This window comes from Triticum aestivum, chromosome 7A (assembly GCF_018294505.1).
Source record: "Triticum aestivum cultivar Chinese Spring chromosome 7A, IWGSC CS RefSeq v2.1, whole genome shotgun sequence".
In the NCBI taxonomy this organism is placed as follows: domain Eukaryota; kingdom Viridiplantae; phylum Streptophyta; class Magnoliopsida; order Poales; family Poaceae; genus Triticum; species Triticum aestivum.
In genome coordinates this window covers 666,814,004-666,832,673 of record NC_057812.1, presented here as the reverse complement: position 1 = coordinate 666,832,673, position 18,670 = coordinate 666,814,004, and the positions used below count along the sequence as shown (strand labels likewise).

At 47.5% G+C, this 18,670-nt stretch overlaps 1 protein-coding gene across 2 annotated transcripts; it reads left to right on the top strand.

The window, feature by feature from the left end:
• The first annotated feature begins 314 nt into the window (after window positions 1-314).
• LOC123154453 (uncharacterized) lies at window positions 315-3,002 on the top strand. Of its 2 annotated transcripts, none has more exons than XR_006476850.1 (3): window positions 315-756; window positions 834-1,071; window positions 2,101-3,002. XR_006476850.1 is itself a non-coding variant. In XM_044573184.1 (3 exons), the coding sequence occupies exons 1-3, from the start codon at window positions 546-548 to the stop codon at window positions 2,107-2,109; spliced, it is 447 nt and encodes a 148-aa protein (XP_044429119.1). In that variant the 5' UTR covers window positions 315-545; the 3' UTR covers window positions 2,110-3,002. The 2 variants fall into 2 exon arrangements, 1 of the variants encoding a protein (XP_044429119.1); XM_044573184.1 differs by having other exon boundaries at window positions 845-1,071.
• Window positions 3,003-18,670: the final 15,668 nt, after the last annotated feature.

Genomic DNA, 18,670 nt, shown 5'->3' with positions numbered 1-18,670 from the left:
TTAGCCACTACTAGGAAAAGGGCTATAGATAATATGGACACTAATGGCGCACCACGCATGTGGTGCGCCACTACTATATACTAATGGCGCACCATGTGTTGGTGCGCCATTAGTGTCCAAATACTAATGGCGCACCACATCCACAATGCACCACTAGTAAAAAAAAAATATTTTTTCAAAAATACTAATGGCGCATCAGGGGATAGTGCGCCATTACTAGTTTTAACTAGTAATGGCGCACCAGTAAGAGATGCGCCATTGCTATCTATGCGTATGGCGCACCCCTACTAGTGCGCCATTGCTATCACCCCTTATCCCCTCCCTCTCGTCATGTTCTCTCCCCTCCCCTTCCTCCTGACACATCCACCCACCTCCCTCGACTTCGATCTAGATCGGGAAGCCCCGGCCGCCCGCCTCTTCCTCTCCCTCCCGACCTTCCATGACAAGCAATCCAAGGAGCTCCGCCTCCCTCTTCTTCTCCTCCACCCCCACTGGCGATGGAGGCGAGGTGAAAATTCCCCACCAACCGGAGCGCTTGCCTGCCGATGGAGGGCTCAGCCAGGCTCCGTCTGCCGTCTCCCGCCTCGACGGCGCCGCCCCGCCACGGCGGAGGGTCCCTGTGGCGGCTGCTCCCTTTGGCCCAGCCCGCCTCCCGAGCGGTCTCCGCCAAGGTGCTTCCCTCCTCCCCTATCTTGTGGGTTGCGGGGGATGTTGCATGTAGGTCGGAAGCTTCACTCCCGGTTGCTGCTTTTGGAGGTAGCTGGGATGGAATTTTGGCGATTTGGTGCATTCTGTTGAGCTTCTGCTCCCTAATTTTTCCACTGATTTCTTAGTGGAATGGAAGGTGAAGAAGGTACGCGGCGTGGACGGCGACCGAGGAGCTGCGGCAGGCCACGCTGGTGGAGGACCTGTAGGGGCGGCGGGTGCGGGAGGCCGAGGCGGGCAGGCGTCGCCAATGGCGGGACGAGCAACTCGAGCAGGAGGGCGACGCCAAGCTCGGCTGGGGCCTCCCGGGCGATGCCTACGACCGCTGCGGTGAGGTCTACGCCGAGTACGCCGCCTTCTACCTCGGTGAGCCCATCACACCCCGTCTGTTAATCACTACTCTGTAACTCTGCTGACAGTAGCTAAAGATCTCAACACATTCAGTCCAAAATTGCAAAGAGTAATTTAGTGTAGTATCATCTACTCCCACTACCTAAGCAGCAGCTCTTTTGATCCAGAATCCTCATGAGAGGATGACTATTTAGTCAGGCAACCAGCCTGAAGCTACTGTAGATATCTGAATGTTTGGCTACTGCAAACGGAGTAATCTAACCATGAAATGTTTGCTGCTGTAGTACTCCAACCAGCCTAAAGCTACAAGAAGTCTTACTAACAACTGTAGTGCTCTGTGCTCCAGCCTGAAGCTATTCTATAGGCCTGAAGCTATAAAATTTTGTTTCCTTCGCAAAATTTCAGTTTACAAAATTTTGCAAATTATGTAATTTTGCAGTATTGTATTAGTTGCAGTGTTTTTTCAGTAGCTTGTTAACTTCCTGATGCTCTCTTAATTCTGTTAATTCTATGCAGCTGCTCCACTAAAAATTCTTAGTGTATCTTATGCTTAGTGTTAATTCTTTGCAGCTACTCCACTGAAGTACTGCTTGAACTACTGCAGTATTGCTTCCAATACCGCGGTATTGGAGTATTGCTTCCAAATTCTAGAGTAGCAAGTGCAACAGTAGTGTACTGCTCTTGTTTAGTAGTGTAGGAATTTAGTGTTCTTCTCTTCTCTATTCTCTTGTCTTCTCTTCTCTTCTTGTTCAGTAGTGTACTGCTCTTGTTCAGTAGTGTACATTATCATGATCGTACACTGAAACATTTCTTAACTGATTTACTCCCTACTGTTAGCATTGATGCTTTCTTAAAAATTATGAGAAATTAAGATGCATCATACACTTAAAACTTGTTTACTCCCTACTGTCAATTGTTCTCTGTTTACTGTCAAAGCAAGAATTAGTTTCTTAGGTTAATGAAGCATTACCAGCCATAGTTTTCTGTATCTTAATTATCTCTAAACATTTTTGCTTGAAAACTGAATGTACAATGTTTCTGTAGATAATTTGATCGAAAAGGGACGGCATGCTGAGGTGTACAAAGGACAACTTGCTGATGGACAGTTTGTGGCAGTGAAGAGGTTAACTGAAACCTTTTCAGTTAATTTAAATTAACTGATATTTTTCTACTCATTTGCCTATTTAAGATGCATCATTAAGTGGAGTAGTTTTGCCTGTATAAGATGCATCATTAAGTAGCAGCAGGAGTAGTTTTGCCTGTATAAGATGCATCATTAAGCAGCATGACTATTACTTTAATTTAAATTAATTGAAACATTTTCTGTTAATTAAGATGCATCATTAAGCAGCAGGAGTACTCATTTGTACTGTACGTGTGTACTCATTTAGCTGGAGCATATCAGCAGTGTACTCAGAAGTATTCTTGCATTGTCTTGATCTGTTTTGTAGCCAACTTTGTAAGAAGATGTTCAGAGACCCATGTAGAATGATGTTCATATTACTCCTGTAGACAGGCACTGATGTAGACATGAAGTAGTAATAGAGACCCATGTACTCCTTGTATTCATGTGTACAGTAAGAAGCAGATAAATACCCTGATTATTTAGCTCTATCAGATAAATACTCGTCGAAAGTGGGCTCCTATCAAAATTCATTTCCATTATAATCTTACTCATACAATATTCACACCATGTAATTCTGGAAATATATGCTCATATCTAGTTTTGCATAAAAAATGACAGTATTGACATGTTATAAATAGTTTGTTTGTCTTTCTGTTTATTTTGTTACATTTTGCAGGGATAAAGTGATGAAAAAGAAGAAAAGATTACTAGAAGATTAGTTTTAGGATTTTCTTTTATTTCCTTGCAATTTTCCTTTTATTGGAAACTTGTAAAGACATTGTAATATTCTTACTATAATAAAAATTATGATTCTATTTCATTTTTTGTTTTTAATTTTTTTCCTTATAGGTTGTTTTCTGTAAATTTAGATTTTTTTTGTTTTCCAAATACATTACTAGTGGCGCATTTAAGCCCTTATTAGTGGCGCACCTTCCTTTATTACTAGTGGCGCACCTATAAGGTTATTACTGGCGCACCTGGAGGGAATACCAGTGGAGCACCGAATGGTATACTAATGGCGCACCACATGGTGCGCCATTAGTATCTGGTATACTAATGGCGCACCTTTGGTGCGCCATTAGTATATAATACTAGTGGCGTGGTACTAGTGGCACACCAGTAGTGCGCCATTAGTAGGCAAAACTGGTGCGCCACTAGTAGGCCTTTTTCTAGTAGTGAGCTAGTCAGCACAGGCTTAACTAATATATATACATGGCCGGACTCGATTCGGTCACCGGAGCCGTCATCACGGTCTCCTTCTTGCACCGGCATTGGGTCACCGGAGCCGTCCTCATGTTCTTCTTCTTGCACCGGCACTAGGTCACCGTAGCCAGCTTGTTCACCCTCTCCTTCCAGACCATCGGTTTCGTTGAGAAACAATGAGACGGCATCACTTCCTTCTGCGATTATGTCCCTCAACAACGCTTCTTTTGCTTCGTCTAGGGCGGTGTCCATAGTTTCTACAAATATTTACAACATGGCAATTATTATTCAAACATGACAGATGGATATATTAGTGCCAAACGTAGAACTAGCTACCTAATCATAGTAAGCTATCGGGAGGGGGTATATATCGACAACGACGACACTACATCTATGTCCCTCGACGACCCTCGTTCCCGATAAAAAAAAGAGGAAGAAGAAGAAAAAAAGAGGAGAAGAAAGAATAGAGGAGAAGAACTACTCTATTCTTTCTTCTCCTCTTTTTTTTTCTTCTTCCTCTACCTTTTTTATCCTCTTCTTCCTCTCATGTTCGAGAGCATCGCCGAGGGGTCGGGAGGTTGCCTAGTGTCAAAGGATTCAACAAAACCATGTCTTCATCATTAGGCGAAGGTAACATGTGCATGATGGTACGAAGCTCTCCTATGTTATTTTCGAACGGAGTCCTAGATAGGATAATTCGCTTTTTGGTACAAAGTTCATCAAGAACCTTCCAAATATCGTTATTTGGAAGGCCTTTGCTGAAATTCATACAAGAAGGCAAATTATCCTATCCGGTACACCATTCCAAAATAATTTTGGAGGACTTCGTCATGCCCTGGTTACTTCTGGCTAATGATGAAGCCATGGATTTCTTCAATACTTTGACACTAGGAAACCTCTCTCGACCCCTCGGCGATCCTCGACCCCTCGAACCCTCGACGACCCTGGAACCCTCGACCCCTAGACGACCCTGGAACCCTCGACCCTCGACCCTATAGAACCCTCGAACCCTCGACCCTGAAACCCTCGACCCTTGACCCCTTAACGACCCTCGACCCTCTACCCTAGTTCCCGACCCTCGACCCCTCGGCGATCCTCGACACCCTCGTTTCCGATAAAAATTAAGAAGAAGAAGAAGAAGAAGAAGAAAAAAGAGGAGAAGAAGAAAGGAATAGCTAGAGGAGAAGATCGAAGAAAAAAAAGAAGAAGAAAAAGAGGAGAAGGAGAAAGGAATAGTGGAGAAGAACAAAAAATAGAATATATTCTATTTTCTCTTCTTCTCCACTATTCCTTTCTTCTTCTCCTCTTATTTTTATTCTTTTTTCTTCTTCTTATTTATTTCTCCTCTTCTTCCTCTCCTCTTATTCTTCTTATTTAGTTCTCTCGACCCCTCATCCCTCTCTCGACCCCTCGATGACCCTCGTCCCTGATAACATTTTTTTTCTCCCCTCGACACCTCTCGACCTCTTGTCCCACTCTCGACTCCTCATCATCATCTATCACCCCCCTTGTTTTCTGTAGCATATATCCATGAACAAAATAGAGGAGAAGATCGAAGAAAAAAAAGAAGTCTTACTCTTCTTATTTTCCTTTTTCCACTCCTTTCTTTTCTTCTTCTTCTTCTTCTTCCTTCTTCCTTCTTCCTCTTTTCTTCCTTTTCCTTATTTTACTTTTTCCTCTACACTAACCTAATTAAAATGCACTAACCTAAAATCGATATCTACTAACAAGCTAAATAAAAAATTAATACATATATGAAAAAACATATATAAACAAAAAAATGCTATGAACATTATATTCATACAGACATATATAGCCACATCCATTCATCATATAGCTATAAACAAAAAAATTAATACATATATGAAAAACATATATAAAAAAATGCTATGAACAGAGCCTCGACGGCGGCGGCTCACAACGGGGGCGGGCGGCGAGGGCGACGGCCGCGGCGGCGATGGCATCGGCGACGACCACGGCGTTGGCGGGGGCGGGCGGCGGGCGGCATCGGGGCAGCGCCTGGCGGCGACGGGGCAGGGGCGACAAGGACGGCGGGCTCGGGGCGGCGCGGGGCGCAGGCGACGGCGGGTGCGGCGACAACGTCGGGGCGGCGCGGGCGACGACGGGGCGGCGCGGGGCAGCGCCTGGCGGCGACGGGGCAGGGGCGATGAGGACGGCGGGCTCGGGGCAGCGCGGGGCGCGAGCGACGGCGGGGGCGGAGACGACGTCGGGGCGGCGCGGGCGACCACGGGGCGGCGCGGGGCGCGGGCGACGATGACGGCTGCGACGACGTGCGCGGTCGACGACGACGAGGAGCAACGCATCGGGGCAGAGCGCGGCGTCGGCGGCGGGGAGAATAAGGAACTGAATGAAATTTTTGACAAGTGTTGTATATATAGCAAGAGCATTGGTCCCAGTTCGTGAAACCAACCGGGACTAATACACCCCTTTAGTCCCGGTTGGTGCCACCAACCGGGACCAAAGGCCTCTTTTCAGCAGCCTAAAGGGCGGGAAGCGGCGGCCTTTGGTCCGGTTGGTGGCATCAACCGGGACTAAAGGGGGGCATTAGTCCCGGGCCATAGCATACTCGTCTGTTACAAATTTGGCATGGTATCATCATAATAGTTGCGGGAGAAAGTCTTCACTTTTTCTTCGCTTGTGTCATTTGCTTATTGCGCCGTAACCATGGATAATCTTCATTGTTTATCAGGATGCTTGGGTCAGCCTTGACATTGAAGGGAGGAATTTCATGAAACTTTTCTTAATCTTCAGACATGTCTATCTTGCCGTCCACTCCCAGGATGTTCCTTTTTCCTGAAAGAACTATGTGGCGCTTTGGCTCATCGTATGATGTATTCGCTTCCTTATCTTTTCTTTTTCTCGGTTTGGTAGACATGTCCTTCACATAGATAACCTGTGCCACATCATTGGCTAGGACGAACGGTTCGTCAGTGTACCCAAGATTTTTCAGATCCACTGTTGTCATTCCGTACTGTGGGTCTACCTGTACCCCGCCGACTAACAGATTGACCCATTTGCACTTAAACAAAGGGACCTTAAAATCAGGTCCGTAGTCAAGTTCCCATATGTCCACTATGTAACCATAATATGTATCCTTTCCGCTCTCGGTTGCTGCATCAAAGCGGACACCGCTGTTTTGGTTGGTGCTCTTTTGATCTTGGGCGATCGTGTAAAATGTATTCCCATTTATCTCGTATCCTTTGTAAGTCAATACAGTCAAAGATGGTCCCCTGGAAAACAAGTACAACTCATCACAAACAGTGTTGTCACCTCTGAGACGTGTTTCCAACACACTGCTAAAAGTCCTGATGTGTTCACATGTAATCCAGTCATCGCACTGCTCCGGGTGTTTGGAGCGCAGACTGTTCTTGTGTTCATCGACATACGGGGTCACCAAGGTAGAGTTCTGTAGAACTGTGTAGTGTGCTTGAGACCAACAATATCCGTCCCTGCATATTATTGAGTCTCTTCCAAGAGTGCCTTTTCCAGTCAGTCTCCCCTCATACCGCGATTTAGGGAGACCTATCTTGTTAAGGCCAGGAATGAAGTCAACACAAAACCCGATAACATCCTCTGTTTGATGGCCCATGGAGATGCTTCCTTCTGGCCTAGCGCGATTACGGACATATTTCTTTAGGACTCCCATGAACCTCTCAAAGGGGAACATACTGTGTAGAAATACGGGCCCCAGGATGACAATCTCGTCGACTAGATGAACTTGGACGTGCATCATGATATTGAAGAAGGATGGTGGGAACACCAGCTCGAAACTGACAAGACATTGCGCCACATCACTCCTTAGCCTTGGTACGATTTCTGGATCGATCACCTTCTGAGAGATTGCATTGAGGAATGCACATAGGTTCACAATGGCTAATCGGACGTTTTTCGGTAGAAGCCCCCTCAATGCAACCGGAAGCAGTTGCGTCATAATCACGTGGCAGTCATGAGACTTTAGGTTCTGAAACTTTTTCTCTGGCATATTTATTATTCCCTTTATATTCGACGAGAAGCCAGTCGTGACCTTCATACTGAGCAGGCATTCAAAGAAGATTTCTTTCTCTTCTTTGGTAAGAGCGTAGCTGGCAGGACCTTTATACTGCTTCGGAGGCATGCCGTCTTTTTCGTGCAAACGTTGCAGGTCCTCCCGTGCCTCAGGTGTATCTTTTATCTTCCCATACACGCCCAAGAAGCCTAGCAGGTTCACGCAAAGGTTCTTCGTCACGTGCATCACGTCGATTGAGGAGTGGACCTCTAGGTCTTTCCAGTAGGGTAGGTCCCAAAATATAGATTTCTTCTTCCACATGGGTGTGTGTCCCTCAGCGTCATTCGGAACAGCTAGTCCACCGGGACCCTTTCCAAAGATTACGTAGTGTAAATCATTGACCATAGCAAGCACGTGATCACCGGTGCGCATGGCGGGCTTCTTCCGGTGATCTGCCTCGCCTTTGAAATGCTTGCCTTTCTTTCGACATTGATGGTTGGTCGGAAGAAATCGACGATGGCCCAGGTACACATTCTTCCTGCATTTGTCCAGGTATATACTTTCAGTGTCATCTAAACAGTGCGTGCATGCATGGTATCCTTTGTTTGTCTGTCCTGAAAGGTTACTAAGAGCGGGCCAATCGTTGATGGTCACGAACAGCAACGCCTTAAGGTTAAATTCCTCCTGTCTGTGCTCATCCCACGTACGTACACCATTTTCATTCCACAGCTGTAAAAGTTCTTCAACTAATGGCCTTAGGTACACATCAATTTCGTTGCCGGGTTGCTTAGGGCCTTGGATGAGAACTGGCATCATAACGAACTTCCGCTTCATTCACATCCAAGGAGGAAGGTTATACATACATAGAGTCACGGGCCAGGTGTTGTGATTGCTGCTCTACTCCCTGAAAGGATTAATGCCATCCGCGCTTAAAGCAAACCATACATTCCTTGGGTCCTTTGCAAACTCATCCCAGTACTTTCTCTCGATTTTTCTCCACTGCGACCCGTTAGCGGGTGCTCTCAACTTCCCATCTTTCTTTCGGTTCTCACTGTGCCATCGCATCAACTTGGCATGCTCTTCGTTTTTGAACAGACGTTTCAACCGTGGTATTATAGGAGCATACCACATCACCTTCGCAGGAACCCTCTTCCTGGGGGGGCTCGCCGTCAACATCACCAGGGTCATCTCGTCTGATCTTATACCGCAATGCACCACATACCGGGCATGCGTTCAGATCCTTGTATGCACCGCGGTAGAGGATGCAGTCATTACGGCATGCATGTATCTTCTCCACCTCCAATCCTAGAGGGCATATGACCTTCTTTGCTGCGTATGTACTGTCGGGCAATTTGTTATCCTTTGGAAGCTTCTTCTTCAATATTTTGAGTAGCTTCTCAAATCCTTTGTCAGCCACAGCATTCTCTGCCTTCCACTGCAGCAATTCCAGTACGGTACCGAGCTTTGTGTTGCCATCTTCGCAATTGGGGTATAACCCTTTTTTGTGATCCCCTAACATGCGATCGAACTTCAGCTTCTCCTTTTGACTAATGCATTGCGTCCTTGCATCGACAATGACCCGGTGGAGATCATTATCATCGGGCACATCATCTGGTTCCTCTTGATCTTCAGGAGGTTCACCTGTTGCAGCATCATTGGGCACATCGTCTGGTTCCTCTTGATCTTCACCAGCTCCCCCCGTTGCAGCATCACCGTATTCAGGGGGCACATAGTTGTCATCGTAGTCTTCTTCTTCGCCGTCTTCCATCATAACCCCTATTTCTCCATGCCTCGTCCAAACATTATAGTGTGGCATGAAACCCTTGTAAAGCAGGTGGGAGTGAAGGATTTTCCGGTTAGAGTAAGACCTCGTATTCCCACATTCAGTTCATGGACAACACATAAAACCATTCTGCTTGTTTGCCTCAGCCGCATCGAGAAACTCATGCACGCCCTTAATGTACTCGCGGGTGTGTCTGTCACCGTACATCCATTGCCGGTTCATCTGCGTGCATTATATATAATTAAGTGTCCAAATTAATAGAAGTTCATCATCACATTAAAACCAAAGTGCATACATAGTTCTCATCTAACAACATATAGCTCTCCAGAGCATCTAATTAATTAAACCATACATTGAAACTATGTAAAACATTTCAATGCGAAAACAAATGCGATCATAATCGCAACCAAGGTAACAATTGATCCAACGGCATAATGATACCAAGCCTCGGTATGAATGGCATATTTTCTAATCCTTCTAATCTTCAAGCGCATTGCATCAATCTTGATCTTGTGATCATCGACGACATCCGCAACATGCAACTCCAATATCATCTTATCCTCCTCAATTTTATTATTTTTTCCTTCAACAAATTGTTTTCTTCTTCAACTAAATTTAACCTCTCGACAATAGGGTCGGTTGGCATTTCCGATTCACATACATCCTAGATAAATAAAATCTATGTCACGTTGGTCGGCATAATTTTCATAAACAATAAATGAACCAATAGTTATAAAGATAATATACTACCACATACGAATCATAGACAGGACGAGGGCCGACGGGGGCGGATACCAAAACCATCGCACTATATAAGATGCAATAATAAATGTAAGAAAATGATACAAGTATCTATCTAAACATACAAGTAAGAATATGTTTCCATTCAGAAATAAGATAAGAACAAGAGGCTCACCACGGTGGTGTCGGTGATGAGATCGGCGCGGGTGATCGACGGCGGTGAAGACGGGGACGGGGCGTGACGGACCGCTAAATCTAGACAAATCTCGAGGAAAATGGAGCTTGGAGGTCGAGCTTCGAGAGGAGAAAGCTTAAGGAGTGTGGCTCGGGCATTTCATCGAATACCTCATGTGCATAGGAGGTGAGCTAGAGCACCACAAAACCCTCTCCCCCTCGGACAGAAAAAACAGAGCATTGTTCTCTGCTCTTGCGTGAGGGGGTATATATAGGCACCTCATTGGTCCCGGTTGGTGACATGAGCCGGGACTAAAGGGGAGCCTTTAGTCCCGGCTCAAGCCACCAACCGGGACCAATGGTGGTGGGCCAGGAGCGAGGCCCATTGGTCCCGGTTCATCCCACCAACCGGGACCAAAAGGTCCAGATGAACCGGGACCAATGGCCCACGTGGCCCGGCCGGCCCCCTGGGCTCACGAACCGGGACCAATGCCCACATTGGTCCCGGTTCTAGACTGAACCGGGACTAAACGGCTGACCCGGCCTGGACCAAAGCCCTGTTTTCTACTAGTGCCTCCTCCTCTCCGGCGACCTCCTCCTCCTCCTCTCCGGCGAACTCCTTCTCCTCTCCGGCGACCTCCTCCTCCTCTCCGGCGACCTCCTCCTCCTCTCCGGCGACCTCCTCCTCCTCTCCGAGAACCTCCTCCTCCCTCCTCTCCTCCCCTCCCCTCCCCTCACGGTTTCTCCTCCCTCCTCTCCGGTGAGCTCCTCCTCCCTCCTCTCCTCCCATTCCCTCATGGTTTCTCCTTCCTCCTCTCCTAGTGGCGTGCTAGTAATGGCGCACTAGTGATGCGCCATTAGTAGGCAAAACTGGTGCGCCATTAGTAGGCCTTTTCCTAGTAGTGAATTTCACAGAATTTCATAGATATATCTAGATTAGCTCCATAATAAGCTAGGTTAGCTCCAAAGTAAACTTGTTGGATATGCTTGTCTATATATATATATATATATATATATATATATATATATATCTGTGAAATTGAATGAATTTAAGAAAAAACAGGGGCTATACATGCTCTTTGTCGTATACCGGCAAACGGCAAAGAGCTTATTTGGTTACTTTGGCTATACAGGCTCTTTGTCGTCTGTCAACGGATGGCATAGCATGCCACGTGGCAGCACCTGGGGGCTAGCCTCTTTGGTTACTTTGTCGTCCGCTGGCAAACGGCAAAGGTGCAATGGTCTTTGTCATCTGCTAGCGGACGGCAAAGCATGACGTTAACCCCCTAACGGACCTAACCTGCCACGAGTGCCATCTAGGCTCTTTGCCGTCTGTTGGCGGACAGCAAAGACCGTTTCATCTTTGCCGTTCGCCAGCAAACGACAAAGAACCCTTCACCGGCCGGACCTATTGCCGTCTGCTGGCAGACGACAACCTTTGTCGTCCGCCAGACATGCTTTTGCCTCAGCCATGGCAGATGGCAAAGTGCCTGATTCCTGTAGTGTGTTACATAAAAGACAGTGCCGAGTGTCAGCCATGTTTCTGTGATTCAAAACATCCAAGGTAGGGATTGAGTGTTGCAGGAGAGCCACATGAACACCTTTAGTTTTGCAGGAACCAAAATTCCCCATAGATCCGTCCATTGATTCAAAGTTGACACATGGTCGGAAGCTCCCTTGAGATTTTTGTGTCTATGAACATAATATAGGCAGAATGAACTAAAAAATATCCGTTACTCTCAGAAACCCAAGGCGAAAAATCTGATATGTTCCTTGTGCAAATAGGAACTTCCAAAATCGAGGTGCCATCCATGGGTAAAAAAGTATTTCTCACCAGTTTTTTGCTCTACCTGGTATTAAAGCAACTGGAACACGCCGACCCAAACGGATGGCGCATTTGTTCGATTTTTGTCCATTTAGGTCGGCTGTCCGTCCGGTGTTCGCCCTGTTTTGCATTTGGGTCGGCAATGCGCCCAACACGCCGACCCATTTTTATGTACGCACTCATTTTTTTTAAAAAGGTCGCGGCCATAGATCATGCCAGTGGCTATGTCTCATGCCAGCATCATGTCAGCGTCGGCATACATTGTCGGCTTCAAAAATATCACCACAAAGTTCATGCTGACACACTCGCCAGTGGTCGGCACACATGCCAGCACATAAAAAGGGTGAGACTTGAGTACAAAAAATGAAGGCGCTCGCGGCCACGAGATCACTCGTCGGTGAATTTGAGCATGTCGGCTTTCTCGAACCACGGCCTCTTCCTTGGCGACACGGTGTTGAGCCGCCTTAATGATCTCCACCCCGATCATCATGCTTGCGAGAGCCACTTCTTTCGCCTTGGTGTTGGCGTTGGCGGCCTCGATCTCGAGCATCTTGGCTTATTTCTCCACACTCATCTCAAGCATCTTGGCTTGCTTCTCCGTGTCCATCTCAAGCCTCCTCCTTTGGATTTCCATGAAGGCGTTCGTTTGCTCCTCTTTGAAAGGCCGGTGCTCCTCCTCCCATGAGTCCTTCGTGTTCATCATGCCCTCCACGCTTGCGATCAAGGCGTTCGATGCCGCGTCCCGCTTGTCCTCCTTCTTGGAGTTGGTCTTCCCCCGCGGTCTTGCCGGTTTTCCGTCCCCAACCTCTTCCACGGCTTTCTTTCCCCCACGCGACTTGAGGACGGCATATTGCGCCTTGAACTTCTCCTCATCTTTGATGACCATAAAGCAATGGGAGAGGTTGAAGAACATGTCGTTGTGATGGACCTTGAATGTCTCTAAAGATTGAAATGCCTACAAATGTTTTCATGCAAGCATATTGGCAAATGGTATGCAAATGAACCGGCAAGCATAAACTTGATGACACCAAAAAGGACGACTTGCTAGCATACCATATCTTGCATGTCGATGCCGCTCACGGGGCAAGTCTCGACACTCTCAAGAGTGGAACCCCGTTAAACATTTTCAAAATCCTCAAAAACCTAACAGAAAAAAGATACAGGGATTTTAAGATCTGGAGAGGCAAAAAAATTCAAAAAAATTCAAACTTACTAATGGCGCACATGCCCATGGTGCGCCATCAGTATCTTCCCGCCTTCAAAATTCAAAATAAGTCAACAAAATAAAAAAAAGTTACTAATGGCGCACCTGCCCATGGTGCGCCATTAGTATCTTCCCGCCTTCAAAATTCAAAATAAATAAAAAAAATAAAAAAAAGTTAGTAATGGCGCACCTGCCCATGGTGCGCCATTACTATGTCGTATATATGGCTGGGCGCACCTCCTCCACTCCACCTCTCCTCGACTCCATCTCCTTCTCTCCTCTCCTCCACTCCATCTCCTCCTCTCCTCCACTCCATCTTCCCTTCTATCCTCCACCATACTACCCTCCTCCTCTCCGGCGACCTCCTCCTCCTCCTCTCCGGCGACCTCCTCCTCCTCCTCTCCGGTGACCTCCTTCTCCTCTCCGGCGACCTCCTCTTCCTCTCCGGCGACCTCCTCCTCCTCTCCGGCGACCTCCTCCTCCTCTCCGGTGACCTCCTCCTCCTCTCCGAGAACCTCCTCCTCCCTCCTCTCCTCCCCTCCCCTCCCATCACGGTTTCTCCTCCCTCCTCTCCGGTGAGCTCCTCCTCCCTCCTCTCCTCCCATTCCCTCATGGTTTCTCCTTCCTCCTCTCCTAGTGGCGTGCTAGTAATGGCGCACCAGTGATGGGCCATTAGTAGGAAAAACTGGTGCGCCACTAGTAGGCCTTTTCCTAGTAGTGAATTTCACAGAATTTCACAGATATATCTAGGTTAGCTCCATAATAAGCTAGGTTAGCTCCAAAGTAAACTTGTTGGATATGCTTGTCTATATATATATATATATATATATATATATATATATATATATATATATATATCTGTGAAATTGAATGAATTTAAGAAAAAACAGAAAAAACAGGGGCTATACAGGCTCTTTGCCGTATACCGGCAAACAACAAAGAGCTTATTTGGTTACTTTGGCTATACAGGCTCTTTATCGTCTGTCAACGGATGGCATAGCATGCCACGTGGCAGCACCTGGGGGCTAGCCTATTTGGTTACTTTGTCATTCGCTGGCAGACGGCAAAGGTGCAATGGTCTTTGCCATCTGCTAGCGGACGGCAAAGCATGACGTTAACCCCCTAATGGACCTAACCTGCCACGAGTGCCGTCTAGGCTCTTTGCTGTTTGTTGGCGGACAGCAAAGACTGTTTCATCTTTGCCGTTCGCCAGCAAACGACAAAGAACCCTTCACCAGCCGGACCTATTGCCGTCTGCTGGCAGACGACAACCTTTGTCGTCCGCCAGACATGCTTTTGCCTCAGCCATGGCAGATGGCAAATTGCCTGATTCCTGTAGTGTGTCACATAAAAGACAGTGCCGAGTGTCAGACATGTTTCTGTGATTCAAAACATCCAAGGTAGGGATTGAGTGTTGCAGGAGAGCCACATGAACACCTTTAGTTTTGCAGGAAACAAAATTCCCCACAGATCCGTCCATTGATTCAAAGTTGACACATGGTCGGAAGCTCCCTTGAGATTTTTGTGTTTATGAACATAATATAGGCGGAACGAACTAAAAAATATCCGTTACTCTCAGAAACCCAAGACGAAAAATCTGATATGCTCCTTGTGCAAATAGGAACATCCATAATCGAGGTGCCATCCATGGGTAAAAAAGTATTTCTCACCAGTTCTTTGCTCTACCTGGTATTAAAGCAACTGGAACACGCCGACCCAAACGGATGGCGCATTTGTTCGATTTTGTCCATTTAGGTCGGCTGTCCGTCCGGTGTTCGCCCTGTTTTGCATTTGGGTCGGCAATGCGCCCAACACGCCGACCCATTTTTATGTCCGCACTTATTTTTTTTTAAAGGTCGCGGCCATAGATCATGCCAGCGGCTATGTCTCATGCCAGCATCATGTCAGCGTCGGCATACATTGCCGGCTTCAAAAATATCACCACAAAGTTCATGCTAACACACTCGCCAGTGGCCGGCACACATGCCAGCCCATAAAAAGGGTGAGACTTGAGTACAAAAAAGGAAGGCGCTCGCGGCCACGAGATCACTCGTCGGTGAATTTGAGCATGTCGGCTTTCTCGAACCACGGCCTCTTCCTTGGCGACACGGTGTTGAGCTGCCTTAATGATCTCCACCCCGATCATCATGATCGCGAGAGCCACTTCTTTTGCCTTGGTGTTGGCGTTGGAGGCCTCGATCTCGAGTATCTTGGCTTATTTCTCCACACTCATCTCAAGCATCTTGGCTTGCTTCTCCGCGTCCATCTCAAGCCTCCTCCTTTGGATTTCCATGAAGGCATTCATTTGCTCCTCTTTGAAAGGCCGGTGCTCCTCCTCCCATGAGTCCTTCTTGTTCATCATGCCCTCCACGCTTGCGATCAAGGCGTTCGATGCCGCGTCCCGCTTGTCCTCCTTCTTGGAGTTGGTCTTCCCCCACGGTCGTGTCGGTTTGCCGTCCCCAACCTCCTCCACGGCTTTCTTTCCCCCACGCGACTTGAGGACGGCATATTGCGCCTTGAACTTCTCCTCATCTTTGATGACCCTAATGCAATGGGAGAGGTTGAAGCACATGTCGTTGTGTTGGACCTTGAATGCCTCTAATGTTTGAAATGCCTACAAATGTTTTCATGCAAGCATATTAGCAAATCGTATGCAAATGAACCGGCAAGCATAAACTTGATGACACCAAAAAGGACGGCTTGCTAGCATACCATATCTTGCATGTCGATGCCGCTCACGGGGCAGGCCTCGACACTCTCAAGAGTGGAACCCCGTTAAACATTTTCGAAATCCTCAAAAACCTAACAGAAAAAAAGATACGGGGCTTTTAAGATCTGAAGAGGCAAAAAAATTCAAAAAAATTCAAACTTACTAATGGCGCACCTGCCCATGGTGCGCCATTAGTATCTTCCCGCCTTCAAAATTCAAAATAAGTCAACAAAATAAAAAAAAAGTTACTAATGGCGCACCTGCCCATGGTGCGCCATTAGTATCTTCCCGCCTTCAAAATTCAAAATAAATCAAAAAAAATAAAAATAAAAGTTAGTAATGGTGCACCTGCCCACGGTGCGCCATTACTATGTCGTATATATGGCTGGGCGCACCACCTCCACTCCACCTCTCCTCCACTCCATCTCCTCCTCTCCTCTCCTCCACTCCATCTCCTCCTCTCCTCCACTCCATCTTCCCTTCTCTCCTCCACCATACTACCCTCCTCCTCTCCGGCGACCTCCTCCTCCTCCTCTCCGGCGACCTCCTTCTCCTCTCGGGCGACCTCCTCCTCCTCTCCGGCGACCTCCTCCTCCTCTCCGGCGACCTCTTCCTCCTCCTCTCCGGCGACCTCCTTTTCCTCTCCGGCGACCTCCTCCTCCTCTCCGGCGACCTCCTCCTCCTCTCCGGCGACCTCCTCCTCCTCTCCGGAACCTCCTCCTCCCTCCTCTCCTCCCCTCCCATCCCCTCACGGTTTCTCCTCCCTCCTCTCCGGTGAGCTCCTCCTCCCTCCTCTCCTCCCATTCCCTCATGGTTTCTCCTTCCTCCTCTTCTAGTGGCGTGCTAGTAATGGCGCACCAGTGATGCGGCATTAGTAGGCAAAACTGGTGCGCCATTAGTAGGCATTTTCCTAGTAGTGAATTTCACAGAATTTCACAGATATATCTAGGTTAGCTCCATAATAAGCTAGGTTAGCTCCAAAGTAAACTTGTTGGATATGCTTGTCTATATATATATATATATATATATATATATATATATATATATATATATATGAAATTGAATGAATTTAAGAAAAAACAAAAAAAACAGGGGCTATACAGGCTCTTTGCCATATACCGGCAAACGGCAAAGAGCTTATTTGGTTACTTTGGCTATACAGGCTCTTTGTCGTCTGTCAACGGATGGCATAGCATGCCACGTGGCAGCACCTGGGGGCTAGCCTATTTGGTTACTTTGTCGTCCGCTGGCAGACGGCAAAGGTGCAATGGTCTTTGCCATCTGCTAGCGGACGGCAAAGCATGACGTTAACCCCCTAATGGACCTAACCTGCCACGAGTGCCGTCTAGGCTCTTTGCCGTGTGTTGGCGGACAGCAAAGACCGTTTCATCTTTGCTGTTCGCCAGCAAACGACAAAGAACCCTTCACCGGCCGGACCTATTGCCGTCTGCTGGCAGACGACAGCCTTTGTCGTCCGCCAGACATGCTTTTGCCTCAGCCATGGCAGATGGCAAAGTGCCTGATTCCTGTAGTGTGTCACATAAAAGACAGTGCCGAGTGTCAGCCATGTTTCTGTGATTCAAAACATCCAAGGTAGGGATTGAGTGTTGCAGGAGAGCCACGTGAACACCTTTAGTTTTGCAGGAACCACAATTCCCCACAGATCCGTCCATTGATTCGAAGTTGACACATGGTCGGAAGCTCCCTTGAGATTTTTGTGTTTATGAACATAATATAGGCGGAACGAACTAAAAAATATCTGTTACTCTCAGAAACCCAAGACGAAAAATCTGATATGTTCCTTGTGCAAATAGGAACTTCCAAAATCGAGGTGCCATCCATGGGTAAAAAAGTATTTCTCACCAGTTCTTTGCTCTACCTGGTATTAAAGCAACTGGAACACGCCGACCCAAACGGATGGCGCATTTGTTCGATTTTTGTCCATTTAGGTCGGCTGTCCATCTGGTGTTCGCCCTGTTTTGCATTTGGGTCGGCAATGCGCCCAACATGCCGACCCATTTTTATGTCCGCACTCATTTTTTTAAAAAAGGTCGCGGCCATAGATCATGCCAGCGGCTATGTCTCATGCCAGCATCATGTCAGCGTCGGCATACATTGCCGGCTTCAAAAATATCACCACAAAGTTCATGCTGACACACTCGCCAGTGGTCGGCACACATGCCAGCACATAAAAAGGGTGAGACTTGAGTACAAAAAAAAAGGCGCTCGCGACCACAAGGTCACTCGTCGGTGAATTTGAGCATGTCGGCTTTCTCGAACCACGGCCTCTTCCTTGGCGACACGGTGTTGAGCCGCCTTAATGATCTCCACCCCGATCATCATGCTCGCGAGAGCCACTTCTTTCTCCTTGGTGTTGGCGTTGGCGGCCTTGATCTCGAGCATCTTGGCTTATTTCTCCACACTCATCTCAAGCATCTTGGCTTGCTTCTCCGCGTCCATCTCAAGCCTCCTCCTTTGGATTTCCATGAAGGCGTTCATTGGCTCCTCTTTGAAAGGCCGGTGCTCCTCCTCCCATGAGTCCTTCTTGTTCATCATGCCCTCCACGCTTGCGATCGAGGCGTTCGATGCCGCGTCCCGCTTGTCCTCCTCCTTGGAGTTGGTCTTCCCCCGCGGTCGTGCCGGTTTTCCGTCCCCAACCTCCTCCACGGCTTTCTTTCGCCCACGCAACTTGAGGACGGCATATTGCGCCTTGAACTTCTCCTCATCTTTGATGACCCTAAAGCAATGGGAGAGGTTGAAGCACATGTCGTTGTGTTGGACCTTGAATGCCCCTAATATTTGAAATGCCTACAAATGTTTTCATGCAAGCATATTGGCAAAT